The sequence below is a fragment of the Aptenodytes patagonicus genome, chromosome 1 (assembly GCF_965638725.1).
Source record: "Aptenodytes patagonicus chromosome 1, bAptPat1.pri.cur, whole genome shotgun sequence".
Classification (NCBI taxonomy): domain Eukaryota; kingdom Metazoa; phylum Chordata; class Aves; order Sphenisciformes; family Spheniscidae; genus Aptenodytes; species Aptenodytes patagonicus.
Window position 1 is genome coordinate 27,387,381 of NC_134949.1, and position 17,218 is coordinate 27,404,598.

The window sequence follows — 17,218 nt, forward strand, 5'->3', positions numbered from 1 at the left end:
AAAGAAAGAATTTCTCTAGATAAAGTACTCCTGTGTCTTCTAAACTACGCTCCAGCAAGACAATGGTTACACATTAGCAAACGCACAATTCTCTTTCTATAGATCTTACCCAAATTTTGAGCAACACGATAGCTGCTGAGAGGAGAAGATAGAGAATGAGTTTGTCTGGAATGTAATGGGCTTCAAATAAACGTGTATATTTGGTTTAGGTTCTGTGTTCCTGCTCAAAAGTCTTTCTTTCTCCAGTTTAATTTGTCTGCAAGCATTAAGGCATTAAGAACTCCTGCACCTCTAGTATAGTCTTGGGGACTAGAAAACAATGTTTGATAAACAACAAACAACCCTATTACACGCATAAGTCATTAATTTGACTGTGAAAGCTTTTAACATTCTTGCTTTCTACACTACACACACCAAAAAAAAAAAAAACAAAAACCAAAAACCAAACCAAACCACAAAAAACAGTTTTTTACTTACAGCCAGAACTACATTTAGAGGTGGTTAAATTGACTGTTACACAATCTACCTCCAAATAATCCAGAGTTAACATAAAAAGCCTTAGTTTACCTTTAGGAATGAGATCTTATTTTAAGAACGAGGTATATATACACAGTATCAGGACTATCACTGATATTGCTTGCATTTCCCAGTATGTATTTTACAGTGAAATTATGCAGCATGAAACCCCAAAGGAAATTCAATGAAAGCATCTTTAGTAAAATGTAGAAACTTTAATTTACATGCAAAACTACAACATATTCATAATAAAAAACTGGTGACTAAACAAATCAAACACAATTTGTAAAAATCATCCACGTTGTTAAATAGGTCTGTACAACCGAAGATTTACAAAGTCCCTGTGCATTTTCACCTTTTCAATGCACAACTGAGTTTAAAGGTTCTGCTCGAATATTCCCCAAGTCAAGAGCTGAATCTGTCTCTTCATCAATTTCACCAATGACAGCACTGCAATAAAAAACAGGTTATCATTTGTTGAAATCTCCTGGTGCAAATCTGGAAAGCCACAAAATTAACTTGCTAGTGAAGACACACACACACACACCCTTTTTTTTTTGTTTTAATTCCAGAGCTCTATCCTTTGAACTTCAAATTTTGATGGCTATAAGTAGCGTCTAAAGGAAGGTTTTGGGTTTTTTTTTTTAAAGATATAGGTTATAAGAACCAAATACTACTGGTCTGTTTTAGGCAGTAGATTAGCCTCTGAAACAAGAACTGGAAACCTTTTAGAGAGAGAATGGCTTTTCAAGAGTAATGTCTAACTGTAGGAATTTGTAAGTGCATATGGCATCAGATAAGCAAGACCATTTCCTACAACACAGCCCAGTGAAATGTTACTAATTTATCCAAGGGAGAATATATAGTATTCCAGCTATGCTATGTTAAGACTTACCTGGACTAAAACACTAGTGGACTCAGTAAAACTGCCTTAAAGAGAAAAGAAGGTGAAGGTAACAGAAGTCATACTAGCTCAGGATAAGAACTAACCCAGAAGGAACATAAGAACAAAGAGTCTAATCTTGCTGGCATATCATTCTATTCACCACTTCAGAGACTTACGAGCTAGTGGCTGTACCCACAAAATGACTTAACAGCCACCAGAAACTATGTTATATTAATCCATCCAATAGCTTTCTGAACAAATTTATATTTTTGGTCTTTGCTACATCCTGCAGCAATGAGTTCCACAATTAAGTTTTACAGTGTGCAATGAAATACCTTTATACATAACTTGTTGTCAGATTATCTTCCTTTTTCAAGAACAGAAAAAGCTAGATGACATTAAATGAAGCAGTTATCTCCGCATCTCCTTATACCACTCCTGATTTCACAGCACCCAATTACCTCTATAGCTGTGCTCAACGCATTCTTTTATAGAAAGTATTCTATTTTTTTGTAAACTTGACAAACTCGGAAACATATTCATTAGAAGGAATAATTCTGTATTCATGCAACATACTGAAATTCAGCATCCTTATAGGAAGAAAAGTATTAAACAATTATTTGGCTTTTTATACACATTTGTACTACTTGAATGAAAAGTTACTGTTAGAGTAGCATGCTTAGCCCTACCTTTGTACGTTTGTCAATTCATTTATTTTTGCTGAAAAGTTTAAGTCAAGTAATGAAAGCCTTCCAAAATGATCAGCTTTCTCAATGACGTCAGATAAACACACCTAGATATAAATCTAAGTCTTGACATTTCTTTGTATAGAAATACCCATTAGAATTAGAAGATTCCAATTCGTATCCAGGCTCACGCGTTGATCACTGTGACGTGCTCTTTCTCTGGTTGTGACATAAAATAATCTCATTTTTTGCCATCAGTTTCAGAATGCTGCTACAAAAATCATCTTCCTAGCAGGCCCACTTACCAGGCCGCCTTTCCACTTCTCTTGTAACCCTCCCATCTGTTTGGCACCTCAGCTACTTTTCTCTGCATTTAATGAGCTTTTACTATCATTTTGTCATGGCATTTTACATCAAATATCAACTCACACCTTTGACCTGTCACTACATTGGCTTCAACTGTCCAGTCGTTACACTGTCAAGCCAGAACCTTCATGCATTTGCCAGACTGTAAAGTGTTCTCTGTGAAAATCTCATCCAAAAAAATGCTGCTAAAAGTTAACTTTGTATACCACATTGCTGACTTGTTGCACATGAGTTCTATCTCATCTTTTGTTTATTCTTCTATCTTTTCCTCTGTCGACGGATCCTGCCATTCACAGATTGGAATAAAGAAGATCTACACAATGCCTAGACCCAAGAAAGGAAAATGCTGAGCTTTATACTGACCCTTCCTAGATTGCTATCAGTACGTGAGCTGGTTAATTTACAGCTCAGTAAATCTAGACCAACATCTTAACACTACAATGCAATCACTTCTGTAACAGAAGCATAGATATTTGCTATTTAATATGCCTCAGCTTTGATAGTACAACCAGTGCTACCCACAGATACAAATATGTAAGATGTCTGGGACTACCAAGAAGTATACAGATATATGAGATATATACACACACACACTAGATTTTTATTAATTGATTTAAACAAGAATATGCTATACTTACACATTATCACCTCTTACGATGTATAATCCCAGCACTACTTGCTCAACTCCTTGTGAAGAACTGAACACTCGTTCATGGCTTTCATCCAAAATCAAGTTAATGGTCTGATCAAAACCTTTGAGGGTTCCCTGCAAAAACATGCAAAAATAAAAGCACTCCAATTACCTTTCAAATTTATCATCTTTGCTCTCAAGGATATCTTAAACAAGGTGGCAATACTAAGGTACTAGAGAACAGATGCTCTACTTATGTTTTATTGTTAGGCTTAAACACAAACAGCTGGAGAATGAAACTTTAAAAGCAATTAATTGATTTTAAAAAAGTATCTCTGTTTACTACTGAATGTTCATGCTAACAGCTACAGTAATCGTTAGCATTAAAAGAAGTAAAGCTTCCCTTATACCAACGACGGCCCTCTAGACAACTAATTTTACTATTTCTACACTATTTTAGTCTTCCTTGTATGGAAGTTTCCAGAAATCAAATAATTAAATAAATCAAAGAACAGAAAAATTAGGTTCTTTTGGTCAACAGTATGGAAACCATTCTTAACATGCGATTTTAAGCGGTGTCTCTTTGAAGGAGATTTAACTTGGTTCCACAAAATTACTCAAAAACACCTCCAAAACACACAAAAGGAAGAATTTCTGTGACACTTAATTATGTTATCATTTTTTGAAATGCAGATTGGATTTGTGTAATTTACCATCAGTAATTGATTAAGAAATTTAAACTCACATAATACACCATCATTCAAACAGTAATAATACCCATTTATACTATCTAACCATGTAACGATGAGTCATGTATACCAATTCCATTCAAATCTTTTTGGTAGAAAGTATCTTATATCACAACACAAACTTTACCAGACTGACTCCAGCCAGACAGAAGATTTGGTGAAGCCAGTATTTTTCTGCTAAAAGTACCGTTTTCTCTTTCCAGAGGCTGCACAAAGCTAAGTACAGACAGACAGGAAGATATAATCCTCATGCAAAGATCATACTATTAAGTTAAACTCAAAACACAAGAGAATAAAAGATAGAGGGGGGAAAAAAAGAAAAAGGAATACAAGAAAAAAAAAACAAACAACCAGAAGCAATAAACCCTAAACATTATACAGTCTAATATATAATAGTTTGCCAGTCCTCAGATTTTCAGGCTTAAACAGAATCCCATAAAAATTCTTCAACAATTGTCAGCTGATGTTTTTCTCTAATCATACGGAAGGAATGGTTTTAGCATGAAAGTTGAAGAGCTTACTGAAGAAAGAGGACATTTTAGATGGAAACCAAATTGTTGAACAGAAAAAGAAATGCATTTTCTTGTGCATTCCTATAGAAAAGGCCAGTTGACAAAAAGTCAAAGCATTTGCACACACAAGTTTATCAAAGGACACAGCTAACAGGCAACAACCAGTAACTGTTCAAATCATACAATATAAAACAATGGCCATAAAGCTTTAAAAAACCAATTGTAAATGTGTGAACATGTAAGTGATAATATCCTAGCATGGTTTCTTTATTGCCATGATGGAAAGTTTTTATGAGGGCAAAATAAGATGTGAAAAAAATACAAGTCTCACCACAATCATTCTTCCATCAGAAGTAATTACTGCAACAGTACCTAATAGTTCATTAAGGAAATGTTTAGAGATATCTGAAATAGAACCATTAGCATTTTCTGAAACATTCATGCGTAATGTAAGTTTTAAGAGCCATTAAGAGCCTATCAACATTTCAATTTTTTAAAAAAGCAGCATTTGACAACACAGCATTTTTTATGACAATGTTTTAAAGTTTCGCTTTACCCAACCATGGAGAGTCATACACAAACACTAAAAGCAGACTAAAGATTTGAGTTCACTTCTCTTCCCATTACTAACTGCGCTACCCCGAAATTGAAACAACAGTTTTAGAAACACTTCAAGTTAAGTCCTTAAAAACAGCTTAGCAGTGGGGATCCCAAGTCTGGCGTTGTACATCCACTCACTCTGAAGGTCCGACTGTATCAATTTGATGATCACATATCCATCATCCTGAATGATTTTGGGTTAGTACCTTACCGTTTGTGAATAAGTATGAAATGCCTATAGGTTATTAGGAGCACAAAAAAATAGTAAGAAAAGGGCTCCAAGCACAGCAACTCACAGCTTTTGAGCAAATGATGTAAAGCTGATAACTAAACACGTTAAGAGCCCTTTAAGGGGCCAAGCCCATTGTGAATCTCGTTCCTCATCACAGATCAGGTTTGCAGCACTAGAGGCTACAGGGGACTCTGTTCTCTGGGTCTTCTGTAACCTCCATTCTACCTGCTAAGCCAGTCTCGCGTAAAGAGAAACCGAGAGAGCCCACCAGGAAGGACCAAAGCAACGCAACGGCCCGCGGGAGCGGGATGCCGGAGGCCCCGGCCGATATGCTTTTCACAGGCCCTTCAGCAGCCTGCCCAGGGCTGGGGATCTCCTCGCAGCTCACACCTTGCCGGGCCCGGAGGTACCCGATGCCCGCAGTAGCGCTGGCACCCAACCCCGCGCCATGCTGCAGCCACCAGCCCCCCCGGGGCCGAGCGCCGCCCGGCCCTCAGCGGCACCGAGCCGCTGGGCCCCCCGCACCCGGCCTCCCCTCATCCCCGCGGGCGCGAAGGAGAGAGAAGGCCCGTTCCCGCCGCCCCTAGGGCTGCCCCGGGACATTGCCGCCCGCCGGAAGGATACGGTTGATGTAATTCTCCAAGGCAGAGGTCATGGCGACGGCTCCCGCGCTTCGCCTCACACCGGCGCCGGCAACCACCTCCCGCGAGGCGACAGCGATGACGAGACTCCCGACGCCACCTCCGGCGCGCGCCGCTGACGCGCGGCCCGGCGCGCAGGCGCACCGCCCCGCGGCCAGGCGGGGAAGGGCGGCTCCAGCCGCTGCGCACGCGCGGCGCCGCGGCGGCGCCAGGTTTCGAACGGCGCGAGGTCGGCAGCGCGGAGAGGGGCCCTTGCGGGTGCGCATGCGCGAAAAGCCAGGCGGCGGGAAGGCGATGCGCGCGGGCTGTACCAAGTAGCGATGGCCGAGGGCCGCGCGGGGGGGTTACACTGCCCCCTCCGCGGCACATGGCACCATCCGTAGGGACGCCTGCTGGGTGGGCGGGGGCAGGAGGCGCAGGCGCAGTATGACCGGCGTCTTCGCTGCGGCAGCCGTCTCGGCAGCTGTCGCTCCGGAGGGAGCGTTCGGCGGGGAGTGGGAGGGCTGGTTCCGTGCCCAGCCTAAAGGTTGGCCTTCGGGGCCTCGCTGCCGGCGTGTAGCGTTTCTCTCGCTAACACGGGAGGCACATATCCCTCCCTTGGTTTCCTGTGGCCTGCCGGTGTGAGGCGGGCGGGAAGGAAGCCTGGCCGCTGCCCCCCCCGTACTGACTCGGAGAGCCTCGCAGCAGGGCTGTGGGATGGGTGCCTGGGGCCAGCCTTGCAGTGCTGTTCGTTGAAAGTGCCGTGCGGAGGTGCTTTCTGCAGGAAATGGTGGGTGGCTGGGAGTGGGGAAGGCGGGGCTTGGGGAAGGTGGTTTTGTTGTGCCCGGATCCCGTGCTGTAACGGGATGGGCACTGCGCCAAGCCACCTGCTTGGGCCCAGGCTGCGGTCTAAAAGTGGAGAGTTGTGCCGCTGCTTTAAAGAGAAATGCAGTGGTCAGGCTGTGCAATCCAAGCAAAACTATGCATCTTTTTAAAAAGATGTGTAGTGCCAAGTAAGTGGTGATTCTTATGCAGAAGTTTGGATTTCGTGTTTACGGGAACCTCCTTTCACCATAATCAGTAAATGTGGGAATGGCAAATAAGGATGTCCGAAGGACTCGTGCTTTTTCGTTTTTGTGTAACTTTACCTGTCACTAGCATTCCTTCTTTTCCCTTCTAGTGGCCCATTATTTCTTCTGATGCGTCCCTGGTTATTGCTGCCTTCCCTACTTTCTGGTCAGTCCCCATGATGCACACAGTGTTTCCTCAGTCTCCTTAGAGTCCTGTAAGATAGAGGAGTGTATGAAATCTGCTGGATTCAGTTGTGGCACTGGCAGACAGTTTTCAGGAACATAGGAAGCCGGACTGGTACTTCACACAAGAAGAAATATTTCAGGGAAATTAAGCTCAGAAATTCAGTAATAGAACCAAGTTAAGCTACAAAACTAATCCTGGTGCTTTAGCCATCTTTGCCTGTGGGATATAATGTAATCGTTGGTATGCGACAGGCTTTCAGAAACGTACTGCAATATGTTGTACATACAGACATCCTCTGCATTGCAATATATTCAAAGTCGTGAATGCATCCCTCTAATGGTATTTAATAATACAGCAGCCTGTTAGTGATACCTAAAGTCTTACACAGGTATGACCTCATATAACAGTCTATCTGCCAAGCTTCTCAAAGCATGAGGTCAACGCTGTTGTTTCAGCACAACTGCTCAAACAGTCTTCATGGAGTCACATTAAAAGACATTTTCTTCCACCTGCTTTTTTGACAGTATTGGCTATTGCACTGAAGGCCAACCTTTTCAGATCTAACACTGTGTGGGAAATACTCTTTCAAAGTATAAAAACAAACAGTGGGCCATTTCCAGTCCAGCATATTGTGAAATGAAATGTTACATAAATTATAGATTAAAAAATATTTATTGTAAGTTCATGATCTTCAGTAGACAGAAAATTAGCTTGGGACTTAGAATACGGAATTCCCCTTTTTGTCAGTTTTTGGATGACAGTGAGAAAATTTAATCTCTGTAAAGTTTTCCAATCTGTCAGTGAAGATAGCGATTGTGATGGGCTTCATAAAATGGTCTAAAATAACATTAGATCTGTGTATAATCAGGAGATTAGATTTGCTGAAGCACTGAGTAGACATTCATAGGAGAAAGCTCTCACAAATAATACTCTGAAAAAAATGGGAGGAAATTAACTTTCAGAATTTTTTTTTTTTACTATCTTGATTTCCAGGGCTTTTACCTGTAAATTTCATAAATCTTCATACATTGAAATACTGAGAATGCATTTTTTAATAACTGGAAGGTACAATCAAGTGTTTAAGACAAACTGAAAATTCAAAGTTGTCTACTCCCGGTTTTGTAGAAGAAACACTGAATAACTCGACATGGATGAGGTACCAGCCTTTGTTCTCTTTAACTGGTGGAATCCTATAAAAAGAAATCTCGGATCGTGTAGCAAAAGATGCAGACACAAATGAGGCCAAGCTGATGTTGCTTAAAACGTCCCAGTTCTGCATTCCCTGACTTCCGTGTGTTTGCCTTTCAACTGTAAACATATTTTGTGGTCTTTTTTTTAATTTTACTATAGAGATGCTACTTAGAGTTTAGATTATCCCTGCCCATATACTAGGATTGGAAGTAATTATTGTATATTCTATGTACGAGGGTGAAGATTTGTCTGTGTGTGTGGTTTGACATTTTCCTTTTCATACTCTTCCTTCTCCCTATAAAGATAGACATTTTCAGAGACTTAAGAATATGAGATTAGGATACAAGGATGTAGGATAAAATCTTAAAAATACTTGCACCGTGACATTACCTCAGTATCTGATCCCCTGAGAATCTCTGATCTATCTGTTTATTTTAACAGTGTCCCTGAAAAGCAGAGAAGGACTTTTTTCGTATTTTATAAAGAAGGACTCAAACCCAAAGAGTAAAGCTTAGGTCTGGGCTCCTGAAGTCAGGTGCCCAGGCTTTGCCAAACTAGATGCTTAACAGCAGTTAGCACTCTCAGTATAAAGCAACTCTGAAAAGAGAATTCCTGGCTTCATCTACTTAGGCTCTCTCTGCCTTTTCCTGAAGGCAAGCAGCTGTACCCTTCTGACAGACCTAATTGAGGTTCAGTCTTCTGTTTGAAGCCACCACCACTATTATTCTCCTCTTACGAAACAAACCTCCACAAAGGAAGTGGAAAACTTGAATTTAATCCCCGCATCTTGGGGGGGGGAGAAAAAGATACTGCCTGCCTCTCCCTCTCAGTAGCAAGGTTTGGTAGACTAAGTTACAACCTGGGACCATAATTTGCCCTTTTGTTGAAGCTGTGCCACATGCAGAGAAAACATGGATTCATCAGGCGAGTCTAAAACTGTGGTTAAGCTGCTTGTCCACTAGAGGGAAATCTTGGGTTCTGGTTGCTATTACAAGGTCTCTTTCAGTACAGAAATCCAGTGGCATTTTAGATGAAATTAATAAGCAGCCGTGAGCATCGGTTCTCTGTAGCTGGTCAAGACCACTTGAGTCATAACTTTAGATGTAGAAATTCAGTATCTTAAGTCTGAGCATGTCACCCTGGTCTTCTTTACAGAGAAAAATAATTAGTTTTTTACCATAGGATGAGATGCGTTTCCCACTAAAGATGTCTGTGTTTCTCCAATACTTATAAAGTGAGCCTAGGGTGGCTAACTCGGACACAGACATTTCACAGGTTCACACTTACATTAAGCCAGACAAATTTTATTCCTGGTGACCATAGCTGCCAATATAACATTGTTTTTAGGATCAGAAACCTGCAGCTAGTCACCCTTTGCCTGTTTCTTCCCTTCAGTTGCTGCAGAGCTGCCCATGAGGACACACTAAATAATTGAATATGAGCATACACTAAATAACTGAGTGAGCATAATGCCCATTAAGCTCTCAATTAATTGAAGAAATAAAACGCCTTTGTAAAAAGGCTTTCCCTTTCTCTTACATTGTCTAGATATAGCTTACTTGCTAATTACATTTACTCCTGTAATTAAAATCAGTTTATTTCTGCAATTGATTCTCCATACATTAAGGTTGCTGTGGCAAGTGATTGCTGTATGTTATGCTTTCTGCAGAATATATAACCAACTAATCATGCCCTGGAGTGTCTCTGCACACTTTCCTGCTTCCTTATAGTCTGCCAGGGCAGGAAGGAAACCCTGCAATGGTAGTTGTAGGGTTTATGTGCAAGCAGTTATTGTGTGTAAACTTGTTACCTAGCCTAGGGCTGATGGAATGGATGAGCAATGTTTTGTTGCTGCTGTGACTGTATATTGCTTATCAGTTTTATGTCTCCCAAAACATGCTAGCTTCTGGTGGCTTTGCTTTCCTTGGTTATTCAGAAGTAGCCAGGTTTTATATTTTCACAGGGTGAAATGGCTTTGTGGAGCTCTCGCGAGAGGAGAGGCCTGACCAGTACCGCTGTGCCATGGCATGTCAAGCCATGTCCCTGTCAGATCAGATGGAGAAAGGTGCAAGACCTACTCCTCAGCCTTCCTTGAAAGCTGAAACTCTAATATAATCACCTGACTGCTGGAACAGGAGCTTTAAGAAATTTCTTGTAACAAAACCCCCAAAATCGGTAACATCTGTCAGCCTGCTCAACAAGAATTGCATCCCCTGGTTGCTGCTCAAGACAAAATAGCACCTGAGGTATGGAATAATGGAGTGGTACATACTGAAGAAGAAGAATCAGACAGTACATACTCCAGAAGAGAACTAAGCAGCCCCAGTTCCCACATATTTTGTTTACTTAATCCTTCTAACAGCCCTTCTCATACTTTCTGGGACTCAAAGACTCTGATTTTCACCTACATTCCCAGAATGTCACTCCATAAAAAGAGCCTAGCCCTTTAGCTCATCTTTAGTTTATACACACCCAAGCTGGCTAAACACGATTGGTTTCTCTTCATGTGTTCAGGAAAAACAGAAACATCCCTTCGCCTTTGCTTTGTTCCTCTGAGTCTATAGAGACTCTAGGGTCCATTATCAGTGATGCAAGGACACAGATTTTGTCTGGTAGCTGGAGAAAAGTATAAAGATCTTGCTCACCTCGTGCATGACTAGCTGCAATCTAAGTCGAGATGTGTTTCATGTATATTATTATATCAAATGACAGGGGTTTGCAATGAAACAACTGGAAAATATTAAAAAAGGTTAACAGTCTGAAAATTGCTGGTAGATTCTGAATATAAGTTACAATGCATTAGAAACAAATCCATAGCATGAGTAGTCCCAGAGTGCCTTTTATTTATCTTTAGAAACTCAGTGTTAACAAACACCTGATCTAAATTTTGTTTGTTATGATAGCAACTGCTGCCATCGTGGGAAACATTACAAAAACCCTAATTTTACTCAAAGAGCTCCTTTATATGAGAAAGTGTATATTTTTTCCAGCAATTTTTCCTAAATTATGCAAAATACGATAGCAATCTTAATGACCACATGCCTACTTAATGTGTTAGCATAAAAAATAACTTTGCGTGTTTCTGTTTGCAGGAAAATGGTTTGTTTTCCATTTTCCTCTTCTTTTTTTTAACAGAAGAAACTGAAAACAGCTGCAGAAGTTCAGTACCATTATGCTTTTAGATAATAATTTTAAGGGTTGTTATGAACTATGGTAGGAAAAATGCCATGGCTAATGTGTCATGTACCTACAACTACAGAATTACAAAGCAAATGGATTCTTGTTTTCAGCTGCTCTAAGCAGAGTATTAAGACAATTCTGTTGTACATAAAATGAATAATAAGCTTCAAGTAACTGACATTTACTAGCATGTCAGGTTCATCATTTTTTAGAGTCATAGCTGAAATTGCATTTGCTAAATTGCTCTCATGAAGCAGGCTTTTCGTTCTGATAGATTCCCTACTTCTCACACTATAATTCATCTTCCTGTAAAAGCACTGATCCTAATCTTTAGCCTGTGTTAAGATGACTAGATCTTCCAGTTTTAAATATAAGGTCTTTTATCTTAATACTCTGCAGGGATGCCCATTTGACCCCATTCCACTTCTTGTTTCATTTGCTCTGCGGCACATGATCACCGTGTAAAAGGAATAGCACGTGGTCAAAGGGCTCTGTTCAGAGGTGACTTACACACTGCCTGCTGCCAGATATAATGTAGATTGCACTAAAAAAATCAATATAATTCTACTTAGTAACTTATATGGCATCATTATTTTGTGAAGTAGGTTATTCATTGTACCACAGAGCAGTCTTTTGGCACCAGGACCTTTGAACCAGTTATGGAAGTGGAGAAAGAATATACTGTTGATTTGGTCCTGCCCAGAAGAGGTGCTGAAATCCTTCTTGTTAGAAACATGTCAATGAAAAATGATCAACAGAAAAGGAAGATAAATAGGAGAACCTGCCTTTCCTTTAACAGGCACTGAACTGTGTTTTGTCTAATAAAAGGCCTAAGTCCAAAGGGCAGAGAGGAGGCCATTTTTTTATCAGTAGGCTATGCTGTGAAAGGCAAAGCTTGAAGCACAAGTAAACAGAATTGCACCAACAGCAGTGAAGAGAGGTGGCACATGAGGATGGCAGCTGCTATGCTTTCTTCACAGCCTTGAAGAGGGCTGTCTGTTTTGTCATTATTTCTAGCCTAGGATTTTGCAAGCTACTGCTCCAACTGGATATTTTCTCTTACAACCCCCAGAATCTCCTTGGTAATCGCAACTGGCATCCTTGTTCACTGCCAGAGTACGTGCTAGCTCTTTCACTTGGTACTTTCAGGTACTCTCTTCACATAGTCTGGTTAGTGTTTCTGCTGGCACTTGAGATTCCTTCTAATGATAAGTCTTTAGCTGTTAGTGTTCAGATATTGAGGTCAGTTAACTTACGGGGAGAAGAAGTAGCTTCAGGGACCTTGCTTGTCCCAGCTGTGGTAGCTCATGATTCACTCGGGCAGGGAGCTGGCACCAATGCTGGGCTCAGTGTTGAGGCCTTTGGTGTGAAGAAGATAGCTGTATATGCTGCACCCTGGAATCTGGGCTGCAGCCAGCACAGGAGTATCTGGAGGGGAAGGAGGGATCGCGATTACAGAGATTAGTAGGGGTAAGAACGATTGGCAGCAGAAGAAAGTCTTTCTGTGGACTTACTGTTTACATTGTTGGTCTACATTGGGGAACACCTTTGTAAACAAAAAACCCCAGGGCTTTGGGTCATGACAAGATGTATTCCTTGTTTGAAGAGATATCCCTACGCGTAAAGCTTTTTGTTTGTGGCAGATCTACTTCACAGCAAGAAGTTGCACTGTGCTCAGGTTTTTTTTTTCCTTTTAATCTCAGACAAAATTTGATCTCCTCACATTAACATGATTGCATATCCAAGGCCTAATTGCCACTCTGGAGTGATGAATGGCACAGATGAACTCATGCTCTGAAATTTCTGGGCTATTTGGATGGGTACATCTAATGCCTGAAAGTGCAAGTTAGTTTTGCAACTATAGTGCTTTAGTAGTTGGGAGGGAAATGATAAAAGGCCTTGAGAAATGTCCTTCTATTGGAGTGCATGCTTACCTGGCTATGGTGTAGAAGGGTTACCATCGCTCCACAACAGGTCACATGAGAGAAGAGCAGTGTCTCAGAGAGCACAGTGCTAACCATTAGTAACTGCTGCCTTTTCATTACCAACCACTGTGCTATTGCATTATTGATTAATGCTGTTGAAAGCCATTCCTGCTGGTCCCTTATGTTCTTACTGAAAACCACTTAACGTATCAGCCACAGCTAATTGAATAGCGAGAGGAGTGAGTGAAACGTCATTCATAAGCACTCCCTCCCTTTATAGTCGTTGCCAAAAGTATGTATGTCACTGAATATTGAAACCATCCTGAAGGCATCAAATTTCCAAATATAATGCTTTTTTTTTTTCTATTTTACTCAACTTGTGCTAGATATGCTGCTGCTACTAATGTTCTGGAGACTCGCATGCCTCACTTACTGTAGGGACTAAAAGTATTCTGTACATCTTAGTTAAGCATTACCATATCTCAGAATGATTGGTAAATATTATTCTAATTATTTACTAAATCTGTAAGTTGAATTGCATAGACGTTCACTGAAATAGCAGAATTTCCTTTGAAGTCAGTGGTGGAACTGTAAATAGAAGTTAGCTAATTTTTAAATATTGGTATTACAATGACACCAGAAGGCATCAGTCAATATTAGGGCCTCATTATGCTAAAGTCTCTACATAAGCATGTGAAGAGAGACAAAAAGTCTTGGCTACAAGGAATTTGCACAGTGAATAGCCAAGGGAAAGTGCAGAAGGAAGAAGGTATTCATGACTCCATTTTAATGCCCTTTACAGCATGCTTTAACTTTTGGTCAGCCCTGAATTGGTCAGGCAGTTGGACTAGATGATCATTGTAGGTCCCTTCCAACTGAAAATATTCTGTTCTATTTTATTGTATTCTATTTTACAGACAGAATGCAAAGAAAAGTGATTTGCCTAAGGCTGCTGTGTACCACCAGTAGAAACCAAATTCGGATTTCTGAACTGTATTCTAAGCAATTTCTCATAGTTTATTTTACAACACCCTTTTGGTCCTTCAGAAAGGTTCTCCTGCTTCCCCCTCAGCTTATAATTTGATACAGAGCATGTATGAGTATTCCCCATTTTGCCCCTTCTCTTGTCCTTTCCAGAGACTCCAGTACTTTGCTAATCACCTTCATTCTCTTTCAGCCTCAGGAGGAGAAGTTCCAGAGTGGGATATGGACTGCAGTACGCCACACGTGAGGTAAAGCACTATTATCATCTGCCTCACCTGCTTGTCTGTCTTTTAATTAAAAAGAAAAAAAAAGAGAAAAACAGAGACTTAAATGCATCTGAAAGAAGATCATTAGAATGGAAATAATATTCATTGCCATTCCTGATGACACTGACATGACATATTAGGGTGTTCATACATCTTTCAAAACATGGTGTGTCTTCTTTTATGTCAGATAAGTGATGAGGCAGGTGTGTCTCCTAGGCAAAACAGGCCACTGCAAATTGAAGCACAATATCAAGATAAGAGTGTCATTGTGCAAGTCTCTGCTGCCCCGAAGCTAATGTGCACAATCTGTTTTTGCAAGTGCTTTCATATTTTTGTTCTTTATTATGAACATGTACAGCACATAAGTGTTTTTAGTATTGGCTGACTCTGGTATTTTGTAGTCACGATTGTGGTATTTAAACAGGAGGTGATCTGTTCTGCACATGGAAAAGGGGCTGTGTTACAGAGGAAATAATTTTAAAAAGTGTTGCTATTTTTTGGCAAGAGGGTGTGATGATTATTTTTCAAAGAATATACCCAGTGTTCATTATGTTCATGTACAAACCCATGGTGATTTGACTCTGATTTCTAGTCCATACCTAGGGAGCATTATCATTGTGTTAGAAATCCAAGTATGATATTAAATTGGAAAGCCCTTACATATATATAGTCTCATCTATTTCTTTTTTAGCGGCTGTATAATACTGCTTCCCAATTTCAGCCTAAGAACTGTGATTACTTAGATGAAATGAGCAATGTCACTTGAATAGCAACTATTGTAAATAATGGAGGTCTTTTTATAAAACTTCATCATATTGTTAATACCCAAAATGCATTTGGTATGATAAAGCAGTGCATTGCCCTTGGTTAAGAAAATTCCTTTCAAAGAGTTTGCCTGGCAGTGATTTTTAAAACACATTTCAAGACTTTCTGAAAATCTTGAAATACAAGCGTGACATGATTGTATTATGAAAATGTGTTTGGTGAGGGACACATCATTATCTTCAATTTCCAGCTGAAGCAGAGCTTGTAACTTATCTCCAGTCACTGCTAGCAAATTTGTTTAGACACTTATTGAATGCAGGCTTTTTTTTTTTCTCCTGCTGCACCGCTCTTGTACAGAGAGAAGTTATTTTTACAGGAGGCATTGTGTCCAGGATATACATATCTATCTGAAAGTTGTCTTAAGGTAAGAAAAACTCCTGAAACATGCATCCCTGACATCTCAGGGATACAATCTTTCCAGGAAAATGCTCAGCTTTAGAAACTGTATGTCACGGCACCATGTGTGTATATATTGGAACACATAATGCCAAGTATAATGCCAGGTTTTCTGAAGAAAGTCTGTTTTTCAGTTTAAAGCATTGTTGTGCTGAATTGGTGATTAATCAGTAATGTTCCAGCTGAACAAAGCCTCAGTTCAGAAGGGTACAATTGCTGCTCCGGGTTTAGACGTTGTCCAGCAAGAGGCCTCTATGCAGTGCGAGGATTCCAAAGGCAAATGTTTGAACATAGAAATAAAAAGAGCTTGGAGGAAGCTGGCAGCAAGATTATGCAAGCTAATGCTCTTATAAACAGATTTTGAACAACGCTAGTGCATTGGATTTAGGGGATGGGTGGGTTATAACCCCCGTGTATTGTTTCATATTAAGTATTTTTTTCTCATGCAGGTCTTCGCCTTTTTTCCCTCCATGTGGTTACCAAGGAATGCAAAGCAAGCTATCGCTGTGTGTCAGATGCAAGCAAGATCTGAGAGCTCTAGAGCAGCTGAGAACATGGATACAGCATCTTGGGTGTCAGGATGACGCTATACTGGCAGAGGAATCTGTAGGGGGCAGATTTCCTGCCGAGCTTTGTCAGGATCCAGGTCTGCTGTGTTATACGGAGAGAAAGTGTTGTCTGCAAGATGGGAGCGTGTCTCTGTAGCACCTCACAGACTGAGGGGGGTCACTGCCTGGGAGTACAGGACATATTACGGATTGCAGGAGAAGAGCATTTTGGGATTGCACAAAACTTGTCATAGGATGTTTAGGGGAGGAACCACAAGCAGGGAAAAGGAGGGATAGAGGTGGTTTGGGGAGGAAAAATATTGGGAAAACAGAGGGATAAGGGGCTAAAAGGGGGCAGTCGCATGTAAACAGGTGGCTGGTCAGTAGGCTTGTCTGGCCATGCCCTGCATTTCATCAGCACAGTCTGTACTGTCTTCTCATTAAACTCCATTTTTATTTTCCTATGTGCAGGGCTCTCTTCTGTGTGTACGGAGGTCTGAGAGGCCAGAAACTGGAGTGGGACCACGGGATCACAGGGGCCCCTGTATGTAGTGTCAGCAACTGGAGTGGGTGAGGGTATGTAAGTTAGTGTGTGATGGCTCCTGAATATCAACCTGGGCTTGCAAAGTAGTTGAAGTGACCTGGGAGCCAGGTGTGCACATGTGTCCCTGAGAGTGAGACAACTGGAGGAGCTGGCTGTGGGAGGGAGTGAGGATCCCAGCCATGTGGCAGAGAGACTGCAGGGTCTGGGGTTGACTGAGAGATCAGACGTGCATCTGTGTGTGTGTGTGTGTGTGTCTTTCTCTCTATGCATGAGGCAACTGAGGACCCAGGGCCAGCTACTAGAG

General features: G+C 41.0%; 1 protein-coding gene and 1 long non-coding RNA gene across 5 annotated transcripts; one reads left to right on the forward strand and one right to left on the reverse strand.

Annotated features, from left to right (window-relative positions):
* Positions 1 to 450: 450 nt before the first annotated feature.
* On the reverse strand, positions 451 to 5,924 carry LSM8 (LSM8 homolog, U6 small nuclear RNA associated). Its single transcript, XM_076330356.1, has 4 exons — positions 5,803 to 5,924; positions 4,678 to 4,718; positions 3,093 to 3,220; positions 451 to 966 (listed from the first exon to the last, which is right to left on the reverse strand). The coding sequence occupies exons 1-4, from the start codon at positions 5,831 to 5,833 to the stop codon at positions 876 to 878; spliced, it is 291 nt and encodes a 96-aa protein (XP_076186471.1). The 5' UTR covers positions 5,834 to 5,924; the 3' UTR covers positions 451 to 875.
* A 351-nt stretch (positions 5,925 to 6,275) lies between these two features.
* On the forward strand, positions 6,276 to 16,834 carry LOC143155678 (uncharacterized). Of its 4 annotated transcripts, none has more exons than XR_012994452.1 (4): positions 6,276 to 6,588; positions 14,529 to 14,583; positions 15,724 to 15,790; positions 16,272 to 16,834. It is a non-coding gene; the product is annotated as an uncharacterized LOC143155678 (long non-coding RNA). The 4 variants fall into 4 exon arrangements; XR_012994453.1 differs by having other exon boundaries at positions 6,276 to 6,345; XR_012994454.1 differs by lacking the exon at positions 6,276 to 6,588 and adding an exon at positions 10,387 to 10,492.
* Positions 16,835 to 17,218: the final 384 nt, after the last annotated feature.